Source organism: Typopeltis vanoorti, chromosome 16 (assembly GCF_054136105.1).
Source record: "Typopeltis vanoorti isolate ZY-2024b chromosome 16, IOZ_Tvanoo_1.0, whole genome shotgun sequence".
NCBI classification, from domain to species: Eukaryota; Metazoa; Arthropoda; class Arachnida; order Uropygi; family Thelyphonidae; genus Typopeltis; species Typopeltis vanoorti.
In genome coordinates, this window is record NC_143564.1 from 100,826,948 (window position 1) to 100,846,326 (window position 19,379).

General features: G+C 35.7%; 1 protein-coding gene across 4 annotated transcripts in view; it reads left to right on the forward strand.

Annotated features, from left to right (window-relative positions):
- The window catches only part of Rbcn-3A (rabconnectin-3 alpha), a 984,230-nt gene that overhangs the window by 769,246 nt on the left and 195,605 nt on the right, over window positions 1–19,379 (forward strand). For all 4 annotated transcript variants that reach the window (XR_016549602.1, XM_090406519.1, XM_090406521.1 and 1 more), the window contains exon 47: window positions 14,042–14,166. Coding sequence is in view for 3 of the 4 variants with exons in the window: in XM_090406519.1 (XP_090262645.1) it covers window positions 14,042–14,166 (125 nt within the window). In the remaining variant the exon portion in view is untranslated. The remainder of the gene's footprint in view (window positions 1–14,041; window positions 14,167–19,379) is intronic.

Below are 19,379 nucleotides of genomic sequence, written 5' to 3' on the forward strand. Positions count from 1 at the left end.
GCTAAGTCTAAGAAAATTGCAGTATATGCCTTTCCCTCATCTAATGTTCTTGTAACTTTATTATAAAAGGCTAGCATATTGCTAAAACAAGAGTGCCCTTTCACAAATCCACATTGACTCTCACAGATAACATTACCCTCATCTGCCCAATGTTGTATACGGTCGCTCACTACTTTGTCCAAGATCTTAATGACTACTGATGACACACAGACTGACCTATAATTAGACACTTCCAGTCTGTTACCACCCTTATGCAATGGCACTATCTTACCTACCTTCCATTCCCTGGGCACCTTTGCCGAAGCCAGACTTTCATTGAAAAGCCAGGTTAAAGGCACTGTCAGTTCCCTGGCACATTCTCTCAAAACTCATGATGAAATACCATCCAATCCCAAAGCTTTACATCCAGAGTACTCAGTATCTGAAACACACTCTCCTCCTCTACCTCTAAACCTCGAACCGGCCCTATCCCTCTAGCATTAAAACTGACTCCTCTAGGATGAAATACTCCAATAAAGTGTTCATTGAACAATTCCACTATGTCCTCTGCATCAGTCACTCTATTCCCATTTTTATCCTACAATATCATTCTTTCACAGTCATTTCTCCTCCTACTGGCCACATAGCTAAAAAATTCCCTAGGATTTTCTTTGGATCTTAGGGGCAACCTTCTCTCATATTCCAGTTTCGCTTTCTGTACCACACTAGTCACTCTTTTGGCCTGTGTCTTATATTCTTCATGCATCCTCTCTTCACCTGTCTCCTTATATCTCTTCCATAGCCTCTTTTTCGCATGCAATTCCTGTTTAATATTGTTTGTCATCCACTTTACTCCAAATTGTGTCCTCTTCTTCATTCGTGGTATACAACTTACCATTGCTGCTAACAAACATTCTTTTACAATTTCCCACGCACTAATGTTATCCTGGCCTTCCAATTCCTCCCTCCATGAAACTTCCCGAAGTTGACGTCTAAGACTATTATAATCACCTGCTTTATAATTCCACATAAGTTCCTATCTCTTTGATACTCCTGCATGTCTATTCATTTTCCGAGTCAAATCCATATGGTCACTCTCTCTCCAACTGGTGGGAGAGATGTCATCTCAGTTATTATCAACTCTTCTGATGCTATGACCAAATCCAAAACTCTTGAACCTCTTGTTCCCTCTGTTACATGTTGCCTAAGACATTTGTCCCTCAAGAATTCTAGAAATTCCATTCCCCTATTGCTACATGCATCTTCCTCTCTCCAATTTATACTACTGTGGTTAAAATCCCCCATAACAATCATTCTTCTTGCACTTGCCAAACTTATCTGTCTAAACATCTCCTGGTCCCCATCCTCTGTGCTCCTGGGTCTGTAGCAACACCCCACTAAATATCCTGTCTTGCCTACCTCTACCTCACACCATATGATCCCAATAATTTTTGGCCATGCTGATGCTATCTGCGCCACCAATTCCTCTCCCTTATTCTGGATACTCCTGGCATTAGTATAAAACATATAAATGCCATTGTTTCTATACCCAGCATTATCCCTTCTAGACTCCACTGGGCTCAGTGCTACCTGACATCGTCTCCCTTCTCCCAAGTATCCATTCTCACAAGAGGCCATCCCTGCTATCATCCTCCCTGGGACACACTGATTCATTCAAAACAGCAATGTCTCTCCAGATGCCTACGTCCTTCCTCATTCAAATGTAAGCGGTCTCTCGCATACAATTCCTCTCTTTCCTCAAACGCACTCCAAGCATCCACATATACCAGTCCTCTCCTCTACTGCTATTCTCTCTTCTAGCATTCCCATACCTCTCTCTCCTACTGTTTCCATTCTCTCCTCTTCTAGCACTCATATACATCTCTCTCATTCCCTCTCTCCTACTGTTTCCATTTTCTCCACTTCTAGCACTTCCATATCCCTCTCTCATTCCGTCTCTCCTATTGTTTCCATCCTCTCTTCTTCTAGCATTCCCATATCGCTCTCTCTCTCTCTCTCTCTCTCTCATTCCCTCTCTTCTACTTTTTCCATTCTCTCCTCTTCTAGCACCCACATACCTCTCACTCATTCCCTCTCTTGTGTTTCCTTTCTCTCCTCTTCTAACACTCCCAAATTTCTCTTTCTCCCCCACTCTGATTCGGCTTGCATTTATCTCTTCCATTCTCCTAATCTTATCTTTCATACTTCTGCTCTCATTCAGAAGACATTCCACCTCCTCTTTCAGCTCATCTATCTCCCTCTGCAGGTCAATCACTCTTAATCTAAATTCACTTTCCCAAACAAAACCATCTCCTAAACTTTCAGTCACTCACGCCTTCCACACTATCAACTATTATTTTCTCATTCATACATATATTTTTTTCATTCTCTCCTATCATGCTACTTGTCTTCCTACATTCATTCCCCATTCCTGGAGCAACAAGGTCGGATATTGATAATTCGACACTTATTTCCTCCCACTGCCTGCATTTTGCACACATACGCTCTCTTTAACAAGCCACATATCTAATTCTCAAGACGCATACAAACTGCAAGTACTGCATGCCACAAAGTCCCTTATGATATTTCTTATAATTGAGTTCTTAAATGGCGGAGGACCTGGCGATACGCCACTTGCAACTGCAGCTGAATCCGCCATCATTCCTTACTGCCGAGTAGTGTAATCGTTAATTATTCAATTAATAAATTCCCTTAAATAAATAGAAAAAAAAAGTACAAACAATTACAAGCAAAACAAAACATTTAAGTACACTAAATAAAATGAAATATAACTAAATACAGTAATGAAAACTTAGCTTCATTTTGTCTTCCACTGTTATGCATTCGATTCCGACGTTAACCAAAATATATTATATCGCGACAGCAACTAACTTCCAGAAAACCGATATTTTACTGCTGATTTTGAAATATTCATTAATTTGAATCTTTATAAATAGAGAAAACATAATATGAGGCTTTCCTGTATACTCAGACAGATTTTATCAGATTCTTCAAATGTTATATCTATTTTTAAATTTTTACTGAGCATCGGTTGAATTAATAAAACCAATATGTTAGTTTTATTAGTTCAGATTAGTTCATATATGCTGTTAACACCCGTTAACAGCATATATGTTTTTTTACACTTGTTTGTATACTCCTTTGTACATTTTTATTTATATGCTGAATTTTATATCTGTTTATGCCCTTTTATGTATTTATTACCTTGTGTACTGCTGAGACATGTACTGGTGCAATTATGACCTTAGCTTTCCTTATACCATTAAAACCTTAAACCAAACCAGAGCTGTTCACTTACTCAAAAGGTTTTGTACACATTATCCTAATCAGTTTCAGATTGCAATAATTCAAAAAATAAAAAAGTGAATGAATAAATTATTATTACATCCTCCATGGAGTCGGCAGAATCATTGTGGGAGAATAATAAAATCCTTAAACCCCCCCCCCCTCACACACACACATACATTAACATTTCCAGTAATACATTCCATTCACTAACAATTTTCCATGGAAAAAATCTACTCCTCATGCCCCTTTTCACCACATTCTTACATAATTTCCAGGGATGACCTCTGATTCTTCCTCTCTCACCTTCTACTCTTTATAATCTCCTCACTAACTTAAACATATCTATCATATCACTTCTTTTCATCCTATCCACCAAACTCTGCAATCCACATTTCTTCAACTTCTCTTGATAGCCAGAATTCTAGAGTCCTGATATTGTCTTAGTCACATGTTTCTAAGCCTCTCCAGGGTTTTCATATCACATTGCAAACCAGGTGACCAAATCTGAGCACAATAGTCTAAGTGTGGTTTGACTAGTCCTTTATACAGTGGCACAACCACTTCCTTATCCCTACATGTTAGTGTACTTCTTTTCATAGCAGCACTACAATGTGTCTTTGCTAAACTTGCAATATGCCCTCTAAACTTCAGTCTACTGTCAACCATTACTCCCAAATCTCATCCACTTCCTACAGTTCAGCACTATCAATATAGTACACAGGCCTGCACACCAAGATGCAACACCTTGCACTTACTAATATTGATAGATCTTCCTGAAGGGAATTAACATCAGCAGGGCTACTTATAATTCTCCCCAACTTTGCATCATCTGCAAACAACTGAAGATCCCCAATCAGTCCACATGATATATTATTTACAAACAAGTTAAACAGCAGGGGGCCCAAGAATTGAACCCTGAAGCATGCCACTGATTATCCTCCTGTTTTTTTGAGACACTGTACACAACTTGCTGTTATCATTCAGCGAACCAATCTCTGATCCATCTAATATGCTATCTGTTTCCATTTTATGCATCCCTGGTCATCCATGCTTATACACCAACTTATGTGGTAATCTATCAAATGCCATTGCAGAGTCCAAGAATATCACTGTAAATGATTCTCTCTTATCTAACACATTTGTTAGATAAGAGAAAATGAGTATCATGAAATGCAAGTAAATTGCTAAAGCAAGACCTACTCTTTACAAATCCATGCTGACTATCATAAAGAATGCTATGTCCATTAACTGAATCTTATATTCTACTCCTAACCAATCTCTCCAGGATAGAGCTTCCCTACATTCTTTCATTGTCATTCTTTCCCACAGCCTTATTAACATTTAACCCAATCAATATCAATACACCTCTGATTCTTTCACTTCCCAGTCTCTTATTTGTTTCCCTTTTATATATATTGTACATCATCATTTACACCAGTATGATATACACTGATAAAGTGCTATTCAATAATTTTACTCCATATTTAATAATTTTACTACATCCTTTGCAATAGTCACTCTGCTATCATGACTATCCACCAGTATCAGCCTGCCATAATTATTCTTTCTCTTGCTTGCTATATAACAGAAAAATTACCTTGAGTTAACCATGGCCTGACCACCCAGTCTCCTCTCATACTGCACCTTTACTTTCTTTACCATGCATGTCACCTTCCTAGCTGCACTTCATACTCTTCATGAAACTGATTGTCACCAGCTGTCTTGTACCTCCTCCATAACATTTCTAACTCAGCTTGCTTGATTTCACTGGTCATCCATTTCATTCCTACTATATTTACTCACTTAGCCCTTGTAATGCAGTTATACATTTCCAATGTCAGATACTGCCTAATGAATTTCGATGCACTGTCAATATCTTTTCTACACAGTTCATCTACCCAACATATTGGTTGTATCCTTTTTTTTTTATAGAAAAAGTAGCTTTTATTTATTCTCTCTGAGTTATCTCTCATAAAGTTCATTCTAAATACAAGATATTTATATTATACAATTCAGTGTACAATTTTATACAATACAATTCAAGTTGTATAATTCAATGTATAATGTTATAGAACACAATTCAATGTTTTACAATATTTTACAATACAATTCAAGTTGTACAATTCAATGTACAGTATTATACAATACAATTCAAATATTGCTATAATTTTCTGTTGGTACTTATACTTATTTTTGGCAATTTATTTTATTATAATTAATAAAAAGTTTTCTCATATATGCAAGTAGAGTAAAATACATTTCGGATAGTTTTCATAGTTTATAATAAGTTACTGGTTTTAGTGATAAAGTAAGTTAGTTTATGTATTTATGTGTAACCAAGGGCCATAGCCATACTGGTTACTAGAGAATTAAATTAGTTCAAAACAGTCACTGCGAGTCCAGTGACCATATCTATGAGGGCTCACGTTACACGGTTTGATTTGATGTACATGTTAATATATTAGTCTCCTAAGTGAATGAACTAGTTAGTATATTGGTACCTTAATTGGATATGTGAGTTATAATGATCTCTTATACTATATGTTTAAAGTAATTGTCAACATTATCTAGTCCCATGAGGTAGTCTCTCAATCTTTTTCTGAATGCATATTCTGAGATTTTTGCATATCCTGAGATCTTTTCTTCTTTCTCCACTTCCCAAACAGGTACCTCATGGTCACTCATACCAACTGGCAACAGTGTTAATACCTCATTAACAACTACATATTGTGAAGTTATCACCAAATCTAAAACACTAAAGCCTCGAGTTGCTTCAGTCACATGCTGCTTAAGATATTCATCCCTCAGAAATTTAAGTCTTACTCTCGTTGTTCCTTTGTTCTCTTAAAAAAAATAAAATAAAATTTTAAAAATAAGTCTTTTATGGTATTTGCAGTTTGAGTTGGTGATTCGTGTAATGCATTTTATGCATCATTTGAAAATTTGTGAGATAATTTATTTATATCTGCTTTATTTATTAAAGTATAATATGTTAATTATGAAGTATACTTTCGAACTTGATGAAAAAATGGAGAAACTACTTTCAAGAATTACTGAATGTTGATAATCTCCAACATTCAAGTCAGCTAGCAGACCTGTATCTAATCACCGCTGTTCAAATAAATTGTGAAGACTTCACTGAAAAGGAACTATAAATAGCAATAGATCAAACTAAAGCAAGAAAGCCGAGAGATTGATGGAATTAGAGCAGAAGCTTTCAAAAATGCTGGGTATAATACATATTCCAATCTCCATGTCATAATGAATCGAGCTTTAAACACTGGAATAATATCTCAACAATGGAAACAAGGCCTTATTGTCCCTATACCCAAAAAGGGCAGTCTTAATAGAATGGATAACCACAGAGGTATTACTTTGCTATCAGCCACAGTTAAAATCTACAATAGGATGATACTCGATAGAATAGAACCTTACTTAACACCACTTTTAAGAAAAAAACCAAGCTGGATTTCTAAAAAAACAATGTGCAGTAGAACAGATACATAGCATCAGAAGAATCATAGAAGGTTCACATGATAAAAACTTACCACTCATTTTAACCTTTATAGACTTCAAAAAAGCCTTTTCCATTAATAGAGAAGCAATGTTTAAAATACTCAGCTTCTATGGTGTACCCTCAAAACTTATACAAAAGCAATCTCAGCACCTTATAAACATTACAATACTAGTAATCTTTAACAGAAACATCTGAATCCTTTCCAGTGACAACAAGAGTCCTGCAAGGTGATGTACTAGTGCCTTATTTGTTTTTAGTATGCTTAGACTACATCTTCCAGACCATCACATAGAAGATCTTGGTTTTAACATTAAAACATCCACCCCACACCATGCAAATAACTGATCTTAGCTTTGCTGACAATGTTGTACTTATTAATACAGAACCAACAAACACAAAAACATCTCAGACTACTAGAGGCACAGGCTAAACTTATTAGTCTGCAGATCAACATTCAAAAGTCCAAAGTATTCTCAATAGGTTGTGAAAACTTTATTCTTCGTATCAACAATAAATCCTTACAAAGGGTAAAGGACTTTCAATACCTTGATTCATACATCAGCAATACAGATAATGATATTAGGAAACGTAAACAGCTGGTTCTAGTCTTCCAGAACAAACTCTGTCCCATCTGGAAATCATCATTAATATCATTAAAGACAAAATTAAGACGATACCATGCAACCAGTAGATCCATCTTCTTGTATGGTTCTCAAACCTGGACAATAAGCACCAAGAAAACTACAGATCTAATTAACTCCTTTGGAACTACCTGTCTCAGACTGATCCTTAGATACACCTAGATGGACCGTGTCACTAACTCTGCTGCTAAATCTGGCTAAGCAAGAACCACTTGTCAATATACTCAAAAAAACTATAACTCAGGTGTCTTGGACATCAACTCAGACATTCTGAAGTCTTGCCCTTTTTGGAATCCCTCATCCTGTACAAACCAGAAGATGGCCAACACAGTAGAGGAAGACCATGCAAACAATTTTGGCAATACATATGTGAAACCATCAGCAGGCTGAACTGCAAAACTCCATCTGACATCTACCAGTTAGCTCAAGATTCAAGAGTTAGCTTCAAGAGAGACTTGGAAGACCATAATTTGCAATATTTAATTTTTAATATAAATCTCTTTTCCTTTTCACATTGTATCATATTGGGAATAAATTATGTATATGTATGTATGGTATTTGCAGTTTGAGTTGGTGATTCATGTAATGCATTTTATGCCTCATTTGAAAATTTGTGAGATAATTTATTTATATGCTGTTTTATTTATCACAGTATAATATATTAATTATGAAACATACTTATTTGTGCTTTGATTCTAAGATATTTTAATTCCTATATGATATTTTTCAAACACTTATGAATATTCATTATAATGAATTGCTACACCACTGTTGTTTTAATTTTTTTTATTAATCCAACTCTTCATGGTTTTAAATTACTGTGATTGACTTTTATTTAAGACAGTATTAGCCCATTTATGCCTAAGGTCAAAAAAAAAAATTTTTTATGAATTTTACCGTTGTGTGAGAAATAAGATATTTAATAACTAGTGACATTAGAAATGCAGTTTTATTCATCAAAATATGATTTATCATGAAAATACAATGTGTACTGTATATAAGATGCTAGGAAAATACTTTACAATGCTTTATTATTTATTTAAGTGTTACCGAATATATTAAGCCTTGACGCATTTTACATGCAACCCTCTATTACATTTCTCTCATCTACTTTGTTATTTTCATTTGGCAGTGTGCACATAATGTTTGATTTCCTTAGGGAACAACCAAGAAAATCAAATGTTGTTGTTAAATCGACTTTCATTCAAGTTTTGCCCGTAGTTTTCGTTTCTGGCTTTTTGTGGTGTATCACAACATCACTCTAAATAAAATCTAACTATTTGTAGAAAGTAAAGATTTAAAGTTAAATTTACCTGGAAGTAAATTTAAGAGATGTAAAATTTTCACCAAAGTATTAAAGGCAGCTTCAGTGCATTAATTAACAATAGAACACAAACTAAAATGAAAAAAAAAAATTAATTTTAAAAGTGCCACAAGTAAGATGGTCAATAAATCCCTAATTTCAAAAAGAAAAAAAAAAAAAAGTACTAAATTAATATAAGATGATAATCAAGAATTTACATAAGACTGATAAAATAATATTTCCCATAAAGGAGATGACCAAATGCCTTCAGCTCTATTTAAGTTCAGTCTTGTAGAAAGGCCTAACAGTTCAGGCCTTCCTCTTTTTAAGGGGGTGCTGAAAAGTTCTGATAAACACTTAGAAAAAAAAAAAAAATATATATATATATATTACAGCAACTGATATAACCACAAGAAAGAACATATCTTAAAATCTTTTAATCCCCATGTTTCATCATATTATAATAATTTGTTCTTTTTCTTTTAAGATATATAAGAAGACATGTAGGAGCTTTTGGAGAAATTCAAAGACACAGAGTTACAGGCCATCATCAAGTTTTTCGTGCTGCAAGAAAAATCGGCAACTGAGGTTCATCAAACTGTGTGAGACTTTAGGGGACTGTGCCCCAGCATATCCAACAGTTACCAGATGGGTGGCCAAGTTTTAAAAGTTTCCAAACTCTGCAGTCCCCGTGCGCTGCCTATCCTAATAATCAGCATTGTACATTCCTGATACATCATTTTTGTTATTCATCTCTGTACCCTTTCCATGGTTGCTTCATCCCCTTCAAATCCTGGTGACCAGATCTGAGCAGAAATTCAGATGTAGTCTGATCAAAGCTATATAATGGGACTAGAACAGTTTTATCTCTTGTGGTCAATCTCCTTAATATTGTCACAATTCTCTGAACACCCCAGGATCCCTTGCTTCCTCTCCTTCTGTCACTATAACTCCACCAAGTGGGTCTGAAGCATCACATCTGTGGATCAAATTTTAATGCCTTACATTTAGTTGCATTAAACTGGTATTTCCATTCATTTGCCTAGCTTATTCAAATCCTCTTGAAGAGCCAATACATCAGTAGTATTACTAATAACCTTACCAAGCTTCATATCACCTGCAAACAACTGAACATCTCCCTGTAGTCTGGTGGAACTCCACTTGTACTCCCTAATACTGCTGCCCCATATACAACTCTCTAATATCTACCAGAGAGCCTATCACTAATTCAGTAACCTGATATCCAAACTCATATGATGCAGCTTAAAAATCAACTTGTCATGTGCCACCCTCTCAATTGCCTTTGCAAAGAAAAAAAAAAAAAAGCAGTGTACCTTACCCTCACCCACTGCTCTTGTTACTCTGTTGCAGAAGGCAACTAGATTATTAAAACAAGAGTGCTCCTTAACAAAATGCTTGTCTTAATAAATAGTACCCTCATCTGTCCAATTCTGTATATGAGTTCTTACCAATTTCTCCAAAATTTCAACTGCAGAAGAAATACAAACAGACCTATAGTTTCATATCTCCTTTCTACCATTACCTTTATGCAGTGATACTGTCTTACCCTTCTTCCATCTCCAAGAACCTTCCCCATTGCAAGACCTTCATTAAGCAGAGAAGTTAATGGCACAGTCAGTTCCATAGCACATTCCCTTAAAACACATGGTGAGATTCAATCTAGTCCCACTGCCTTATTGACATTTAGCATGCTCAGTATTCATAATACATCCTCTTCATTCACTAACATTTCATCACTCATTATCCTTTTAGGAATAAACGCTGTAGTACTAGGATGGAACTCTAATAAAGTGATCATTAAATAGCTGAAATATGTCATCTGCTTTGGTCATCTAGTTCCCATCTCCACCCAGCAAGATAATCTGTCTGCTATGGTTGGCAGTTGTTGACAACAATCTGTCATTGCTGTCAACTTTTACTTATGTATCTCTCATGCAACTAATGACCTTCCTTCAAATACTTTCATCATTTTTTCCTTCTACTCACCACATAACACAAAAACTACTTGGGATTCTCCTTATGTTGCAGTGCAAGTCTCCTCTCATACTAGTCACTTTCCTAACCTGAGTTACATTCCTCATGCAACTGTTCTTTATATACTTTCCATAATCTCTTTTTTTTTTTTTTCCTGCAATTCACCTTTTATTTCTTTTGCTTTATCTTTTTCACTCAAGTTATATAATCTGTCATTGCTGTCAACAACATTTTCTTATGTATCTCCCATGCAACTAATGACCTTCCTTCAAATACTTTCATCCATTGTACACCTGGCTTATAATTCCACGTAACTTCCTTCTGTTTTGATACCTCCACATGCCTATTCATCCGCTAAGTCAGGACTTCATGGTCATTCTCACCGATGGGAGCCAAGTATGACATCTCAGTCACAATCAGATCCTCTGATGCTATGACCAAATCCAAAACTCTTGATCCTTGTGTTCCTTCCACCACATGTTGCTTAAGACAGTTGCCCCTCAAGAAATTCAAAAATTCAGCTCCCTTATTATTGCATGCTGTTTCCTCTGTCCAGTTTATATCACTATAGTTGATATCCCCCCACCACCACCACCACCATCCCAAAAAAACAGTGAAAAGCAATGGCTGACTTTTCACTTGCCCAACTAATTTGCCTAACCATTTCCTGCCCCTCACCATCTATATTCCCTAATGAGTATCAATATCCCGCTAAATAACTTGTCTTCTAAACATTTATTTCACATTATTTACTCTCAAACCATTAGTGCTATCACTGAGATACTCTACCCTGAGAGTGCACAATTCATCTCTCATCATGAGTAACAATTATTACTATCATCTCCTCTTCATTGCCATTGCTACATTCTCTATTATTCCACTAGGCAATCACTCCTATGACACTCTACTCTGCATATCCCAAATCATCAAATCTCCATACTTCACAGTCTATAAAGATTCATTCATCCTTCTCTCATTGGCATCCGGCTTCCAGTCTCTCTCTCATCTCACACGTCACATTTTTAAATAGCAGAATGCATACATACCACATGCATAGCAAGCTACAAAATCATCAATTACCTTACAAATAATGTAGTCTTTAAATGTTGGGGGTTAGGTGTAGTAGTAAAACTGGTGGTAGTCATGTCGAATATAATTGATACCATGGAGACGAAACAGTAAACTGAGACAGTAAAATCTAACAAAATACCACACAGTTATACAAAAAAAAAAAAAAAAATCGTCAGTTTGAATAGCGCAAACTAAAAACCAGTATTGTCAAGAAATAAATACAAAATTATCTTTCCTCACTACTAATACTTATCTTTTTTTTTTTTAAACAGCTCTTGTTGCATCCATCTTTGCATGCTAGCAGCATCCCTTCACATTTCTACCTTTTTTCTTTGGAACGGATTTAGTTGCCTTATCTTCAGTTGAAGGATCATCTATATGCTAAGGCTTAAGTGTTGGGATAATTCGTGTTTAGAGGCTTAAAGGAATGAAACAGCAGTGAGAAAGGATTAAAAATAATATATAATCTTCCAGTATTTCATCACAGTCATAAAGACATCTTCAAGGAGTACAATATAAGATTTGTAATACAAACAAAATACTGGAAAAATTAAATATTAGTTTTAATCCTTTCTTAGGATTAAATCCTAAGAAAGGATTTGGGATCCAATCTCTCCTGACATGATGGATCATCTAAAGCAGTTGGAGGCATAAAGCATGCTTCCAGGAAAAGTAATTATCATTTCTTTACCATCTTCTTCATCAGAATCTTCTGTAATAATATTCTCTGTTGCATTCTTGAGTGAAAATGTATCAATAAAAAGTCACATAATAATAATAATTCATGGATAGAGAGCCATCTTCAGATGAATCCAAAATGTCGTTTTTGAACATTTTGAATTTTAGGGATTGTGCTAGTGGGGAGGGGTATGCATGAGTATATACATACACTGGTGTCCAAAAGCTAAGAATAAACTACATTTTTACCAGTATATGAAAAAAATTTCATGAATAGTGCCAAATGTATATATAAGTTTATTACCATCATACGAATAAATTATATTTCACAAAAAAATGTATTATAAATTTCATATAAATTAAGCAATACATTTTTGGAAAAACTTACAAATTTCCTAAGGACATAGTTAAGGAATTAATGTACAGGGCTTACAGAAAACTATGTAGAGAGACATTTCAGTATGGAATATGTCCACCCTGGACTGCAAAGCAGCTCTCACAGTGTCGTACCATGTTTAGTCCACTGATTCAGGAGTCTTGAGACAAACTGGCCCACTCCTCCTTCAGAGCAAGGATAATGCCTTTCCAGAAGTATCTCCACTGCTTGAATATGATGTGGTGTAGCATTGTCATCCATAAAAATGAATTATTTTCCTACAGCACCATGGAACAACCAAAAATGATGTTGAAAAACTTCATTGCAATATTATTCACCAGTCATACTCCCTTTTTCCAGCACTTGTAACTCGGTGCATCCATTAAGTATAATGCCTCCCCAAAACATGACCCCTGTACCACTGTATCTATCCCTTTCAAGACCATTCTCATGATGGTAAGCAGTACCACTTTCGTGCCAGATCAAGTGTCATCTAGAGTTGGAGGAAAGACTAAAATGACTTTCATCCGTAAAGAGTACATTAGCACATTGGTGTCTTGTCCAATTTTTATGGATACAACACTGCTGGAAATGAGCTCTACAATGAGCTATGGAGAAAGGGACACAGACTACAGGCCTTTGGACATATAGACCTACTTGTCATATGGTTGTAATATTCTTGTCATCAGACATGCAAATGCTTTGCATCTTGAACTGATTTGTAAATGCATGTAACGTAATCACATATTAGTTGGTAAACTTTAAACTTATCCTGGTTAATATCTAATGATTTTTGAGAACTGACAAATATTAAAACACTTACCTTTGTGAATAGGATATGTGTTAAAATTGAAAATCAAAAATTTATCTTATTTGAAAAGTGCCAACAACAAATCTGTCACTTAAAAGTCAAAAATAACACTGAATATGCTCTGTTTGTTTTCTCCAAAGACTCCTGGAACACATGGGCATAGTGATTTTCCATTTGCTATGTAAACACATTTTCTATAATCATTTTTTTTATGATATGTAAATAATGCTAGGCATAAATGGGTTAAAATGTGGCTTTAGTTATTTTCTGTAAGCAGACAGCATATAACAAAGTCCATTGTAAACAGAAACAGTAAAGCTTTATTATTATACAAATGGATTCCAAATATATTTATTCCTAGGTTAGCACTGGAACCGTAGCTCTTGCTACTCCAAAGGAGATACAAGAAATGGATATATCTGTTCTTTTAGAACCCATACCTTGGTTAGAAGATGAAGCTGAATATGATATTTTGAATCTCTCCAAGTGAGTTAACCTGAATTTTCCCTTCATTTGTTTGTTAATTTAATGTGATATTATACCAACCAAGGTTATACACATCTATTATTTTTCAGGAAATTACAATATATGCTGAATATTAACTATAGTAACTTTATACGTTTGTTGAGGCTTAAGTGCTGTGAAGAAATTATGTTTGAGGTTTAAGGGAATATTAACAGCACTGAGAAAGGATTAAAACTAATTTTAACACTTCCAATATTTCCAATATTAAAATTAGTTTTAATCCTTTCTCAGTGCTGTTAATATTCTATTAAACCTCTAACATGAATTCTTCACAGCACTTAAGCCTCAACACACATATTCTGATCATTCATGGTGATGAAATAGCATGCAAAGCAAAACAATACGGTAAGTCGAAACTACACTTATCGAGGCTATTAAATCGGCTGGCCTTTTTAAAAAGATGTCAGGACTCAAGAGTTATTCCTAACTGTGTTAGGCTTAAAACCAAATTTAAATCTAATAAAGCCCTCCGGATATATAAACATGCTAGTCTGTCACTACTACGAGAGCAGATTACTGAAACTTGCGCCAGCCTCGCTATGACAAACACCGCCATTGACTCATTACAGACAGAGCTCTCCACTATACTCAGTCTTGAACTTTGGTCTATTCTCCTTAGCATCTCAGAAGCTTCTTCTCAAAAAGAATTCCAGAAAATAAAAAATAAGCACATTAAAAAGTTCAATAACCTTTGCAAATCTAAACCGCTACCTGAAGTTCAACCGCTCCATACAGTAGTCAACCTATCTTCTAAAAGACTTAGCGAAGATGCCGTTAGTGCCCTAAGCCTCGGACACAGTTGCTGTCACACCTGTTGAAGTTCCGGTATTGGATATTATGTACAACATCGATCACGGAATCTGTCACTTAGCTCCAGAAAAAGCCAATAACATCAGACTTGACGTAGCTAACATTCTCTCCCATTCTTCACCTCCTAAAGTTAATTTATCTTCCAGTCAACTCTCTGCCCTCAAAAAATTATGGAAAGAAAAAAGTATTGGCATCACCAGAGCTGATTAGGGTAATGCCACTGTTGTTCTCAACGCCTCAGAATATAACTGGAAAATGAATATTATTCTCCATGATCGCACTACCTACATACTGGAACACAATCCCACAAAAACTCAAGTTAAAAAATTGAAAAAACCTACTTAAAAAAGTTTCTTCCTGGCCTCCTGACATTACAAAAAAAAACTCAAACCATTCTGTTCTCATTCTCCCCCCAGATATACGGTTTACCCAAAATCCACAAATCTAATCCTCCCCTAAGACCTATAGTAGATGCCACCAATGCACCTTGCTATAAATTATCAAAGCAGCTAGCTAACTCTTTGATCCCTCCCCCTCACTGTTCTTACCTCATCTTATGTAAAAAACTTCACCCATTTTAAAAACTTAATTGAAAATCTTACTTTAAATAATCCAGATATATTGGTCAGCTTTGACATCCTCTCTTTGTTTACAAATATTCCCCTAATTGACACCTTAACACTCTTAAAAAACGTTTTACCTTCTGATATCATAGAGCTCTTTTCCTTTGCTATCAACTCTGGTTATTTCTCTTGGAAGAACAAAATCTATAAACAGATAGGGGGAACTGCCATGGGTTCCCCCCCCTCTCACCCCCTCTTGCCAATTATTACATGGAAAATTTTGAAAAATGAGTCATTGACTCTTCCCCTCTAAACCTTCTATCTGGCTAAGATATGTAGATGATGTGTTCTCTCTTTGGCCTCATGGCCCAGACACATTAGATTCCTTCCTCAGTCACCTCAATAGTCTACATCCAAGAATCCAGTTTACGATAGAAAAGGAAAATAACAATAGTTTACCCTTCCTAGACACCTTAGTAACATGCCTTCCTAATGGTAACCTTTCTTTCTCTGTATATAAAAAACCTACTCATACAGGCAGATACATTCACAAACTTTCCCACCACCACCACCCCTCCCAGCAATATGGCATTATTAAAACTCGGACCAATAGGGCCCACAATCTTTCTTCCAGTAAAACTGCCCTTTCAACCCAACTCAAACACACACACAACATCTTCCTTTCCAATGGCTACAATGACTACAGAATTAAAAAAAATAATCAAGTCCTTCCCCATCCCCCATCCATCTCTTCAGAAGGACTTCAGAAATGCCATCGCCATTTCTTATATCCATGGTACTTCAGAAAAAATAGCTAGATCATTAAAAAAGTACAACCTCCATACTGCTTTTAAGCCCCACTGTAAACTTGCTACTCTTATCCACTCCACTAAAGACCAGCTCCCTCCTCTTTCAGTACCTGGTGTATATAGAGTACCTGTAAACTTGCCTACTTCGTACAAACAAGCAGGTCAGCAACCGTCTGGTTAGAAGAACAGAAGTCATACATCTGCAATCACAATTATGGTCAATCTGGCCTTGCAGACCATGTTTTGAATACAACTCACAGTATCTCCTGGAAAAAAAACCACCATGCTCCACTATAGTAAATTCAAAAAAGAAAGACTATTCTTTGAATATGCATCTGCACTCAGGAATCAACCTAATTTAAACAAATATGGTTGCATTAAACTTCCCAAAATTTGGGAAACTTTAATTATCAGAGATCCCTCTTTACATCCCAGGCCACCTGCAAATGCCCATAGAGGGCGCACCACCTAGATAGGACTTTAGTTTCACTCTGTATTGTATTTGTGTGTGTATGTTGTTACAAAAAGTTTTTGTAATCCCTGAAGATGTCTCTGTGATGGAGACGAAATACTGCAAGTATTAAAATTAGTTTTAATCCTTTCTTAGTGCTGTTAATATTCCATTAAACCTCTAACATGAGTATAGTAACTTTAATTAATACTTCAGATATTTCAACAAAGTCAAATTGCCATCATCACTGAATCACTGTTCGTAAATAATGATATATGCATGCCAACACCAACACTAGGGTAAATGAGGCTGGAGAAAGGTATCAAAATTAGACCTAGAGTTCTAAATGGCACTCTACCCCTTTCCCTAATAACAGGAAAATGATTGGAAGCAATCGTTTTCCTGTTATTAGCACTATGCCTTCACAGGAAACATGTCCTCCTACATGGATACCCATGTGGAAAATATACCATGCTGACTGGAATAAATACATTTTCCCATTTTGCATCATTTAATACTGAAGCAGTCATCCAAACACCTATCAGTGAAGTGTGTATTGTATTGTCCATGTAGCAATCATAGCAGTTCCAAAAACATCATCCTGCCATCCCAAGTTCTGTTTTTTCCAAAGCCTTGGCAGAACCCGAATTGCACAGTAGCCAAAAAAAAAAGATCAAGATAGAGCATGAGATATATTTCATAGATATCCTACCACAAAAGACTTAATAGCATTTAAACATGCTTGGGCCAAAGCACATTATGTGAGATGTCAGAGTCAAAAACAATCCTAAATACAATATACATCATTGATTGATTAATCAAACAACATTGCAAAAATTGTATGGAATAAGATTAAGACGATGAAAGGTAGATATAGACCACACCATTTGTCTACCATCAAACACAATGGATGCATTGTTGCTAATCTCAAAGCTATCACAGGCACTTCAGGAGGAAACTTTGCCAGAATCTCAGCAACAGTTTCATATCCTCCTGATTTTTCATATCCTCCTGAATTAAAATTAGTTTTAATCCTTTCTCAGTGCTGTTAATATTCCATTAAACCTCTAACATGAGTATAGTAACTTTAATTAATACAACTTTAATTAATTAACACAACTTTAATTAATACAAAACTTTAACTGATATTGAAAGAGCAACAAGCAGCTAATCTGTATCAAGGGGCTAGAGCCATGCATCAGCCACTTGTTAAGGAGGAACTCAAAGGAGTTCTTTTTCTGCCTCATCTTAGCACAATAGGCCCTGATGACATCCATTATGAGATGATAAAGTACTTCCCATCATCTTCTATGAATTTCCTTCTCTTACTATACAACAATATTTAGAGTGGAAGAGGTCTCAGACTCTACATAAGTCAGTTATCCTTGCTGTCCCAAAACCAGACAAGGATCCAGCACATGCCATAGTTATCATCTCAATCTCTGACTAGTTGTCTTTGTAAGGTCTAGAAAAAATGGTAAATGCCATGTAAATGTAAAGGCAAATCAACCTTGAACCATTGGAAGCATGCCATCTCAGTCATGTCATCCGGAAGAGGGAGTTCCTAAAAGCTCTGTCTTAAGTGTTGACCCTCTTTGCTAATGAGTTCACTTTATTAAGTGAACTCATTTACAGAACAGCTTCCTCCCACAATAGGCAGTTGCCTTTTTTTTGGTGATAATTTCACAATTTACTGAAAATGCTGGATATAATACCAGCAAAATATTAGCAGATAAGTTAAATAAACCATAATTATTTTCTTAGAATTAATTATTATATATTAACAATTATTTTCTTGCATTGGGAATTAATACTATTCAATAAACTGTCATGCACATATCATTGTTCTGTGACCCATCGTGATGGCAATTTGACTCTGCTGAAATATCTGAAGTATTAATTAAAGTTATAATTAATATTATGTTTATTTGTAATCTCCTGAAAAATAATAGTTATAAGCAACCATTGCATAATCTTTTCTATCAGAACATTATACACAACACATCTTTTTTACAGCAGACAGCATTATTTTGGTGGTAGTTGACTTTCATGACCAGGTGAAACACTACTACCTTGTTTATTGGGGTTAGAAGTGACTATTACTATGTTTGATTTCCAGAGCAAAGTATTGTTTGTGTCTCCTGTCCCTTTTCATGTAGTGTGATTGATACCCTTTAAGGGCATATTGTATATACATCAGAGACCCAAAACCTCCTCCATTCAGAGGATATAGAACTGATACAGTTCCCCAGGTAGGCTGCCAAATAGTATATGGAATTGATGGAATCCACTGAGCTGATGCATAATCCTGCTGCCACATATTGTGTTAGGCTATGTCTGGAGGGGAGCCTGAGTAACAGCATATGGACAGCAGTGTGAAGGCCATGATATGGTAAGGAGATGGAGTGCTTGCCCTACACACACAGCATTACAAAGGTTTTTTCTTCTTAGTGCATGTCCCCGCTTTCAAATATTCACTGAAATGAACTCTAGTAAGAAAAATACACAACTGCTGTAACTTAAAAACTCTCAAAAGTCAAG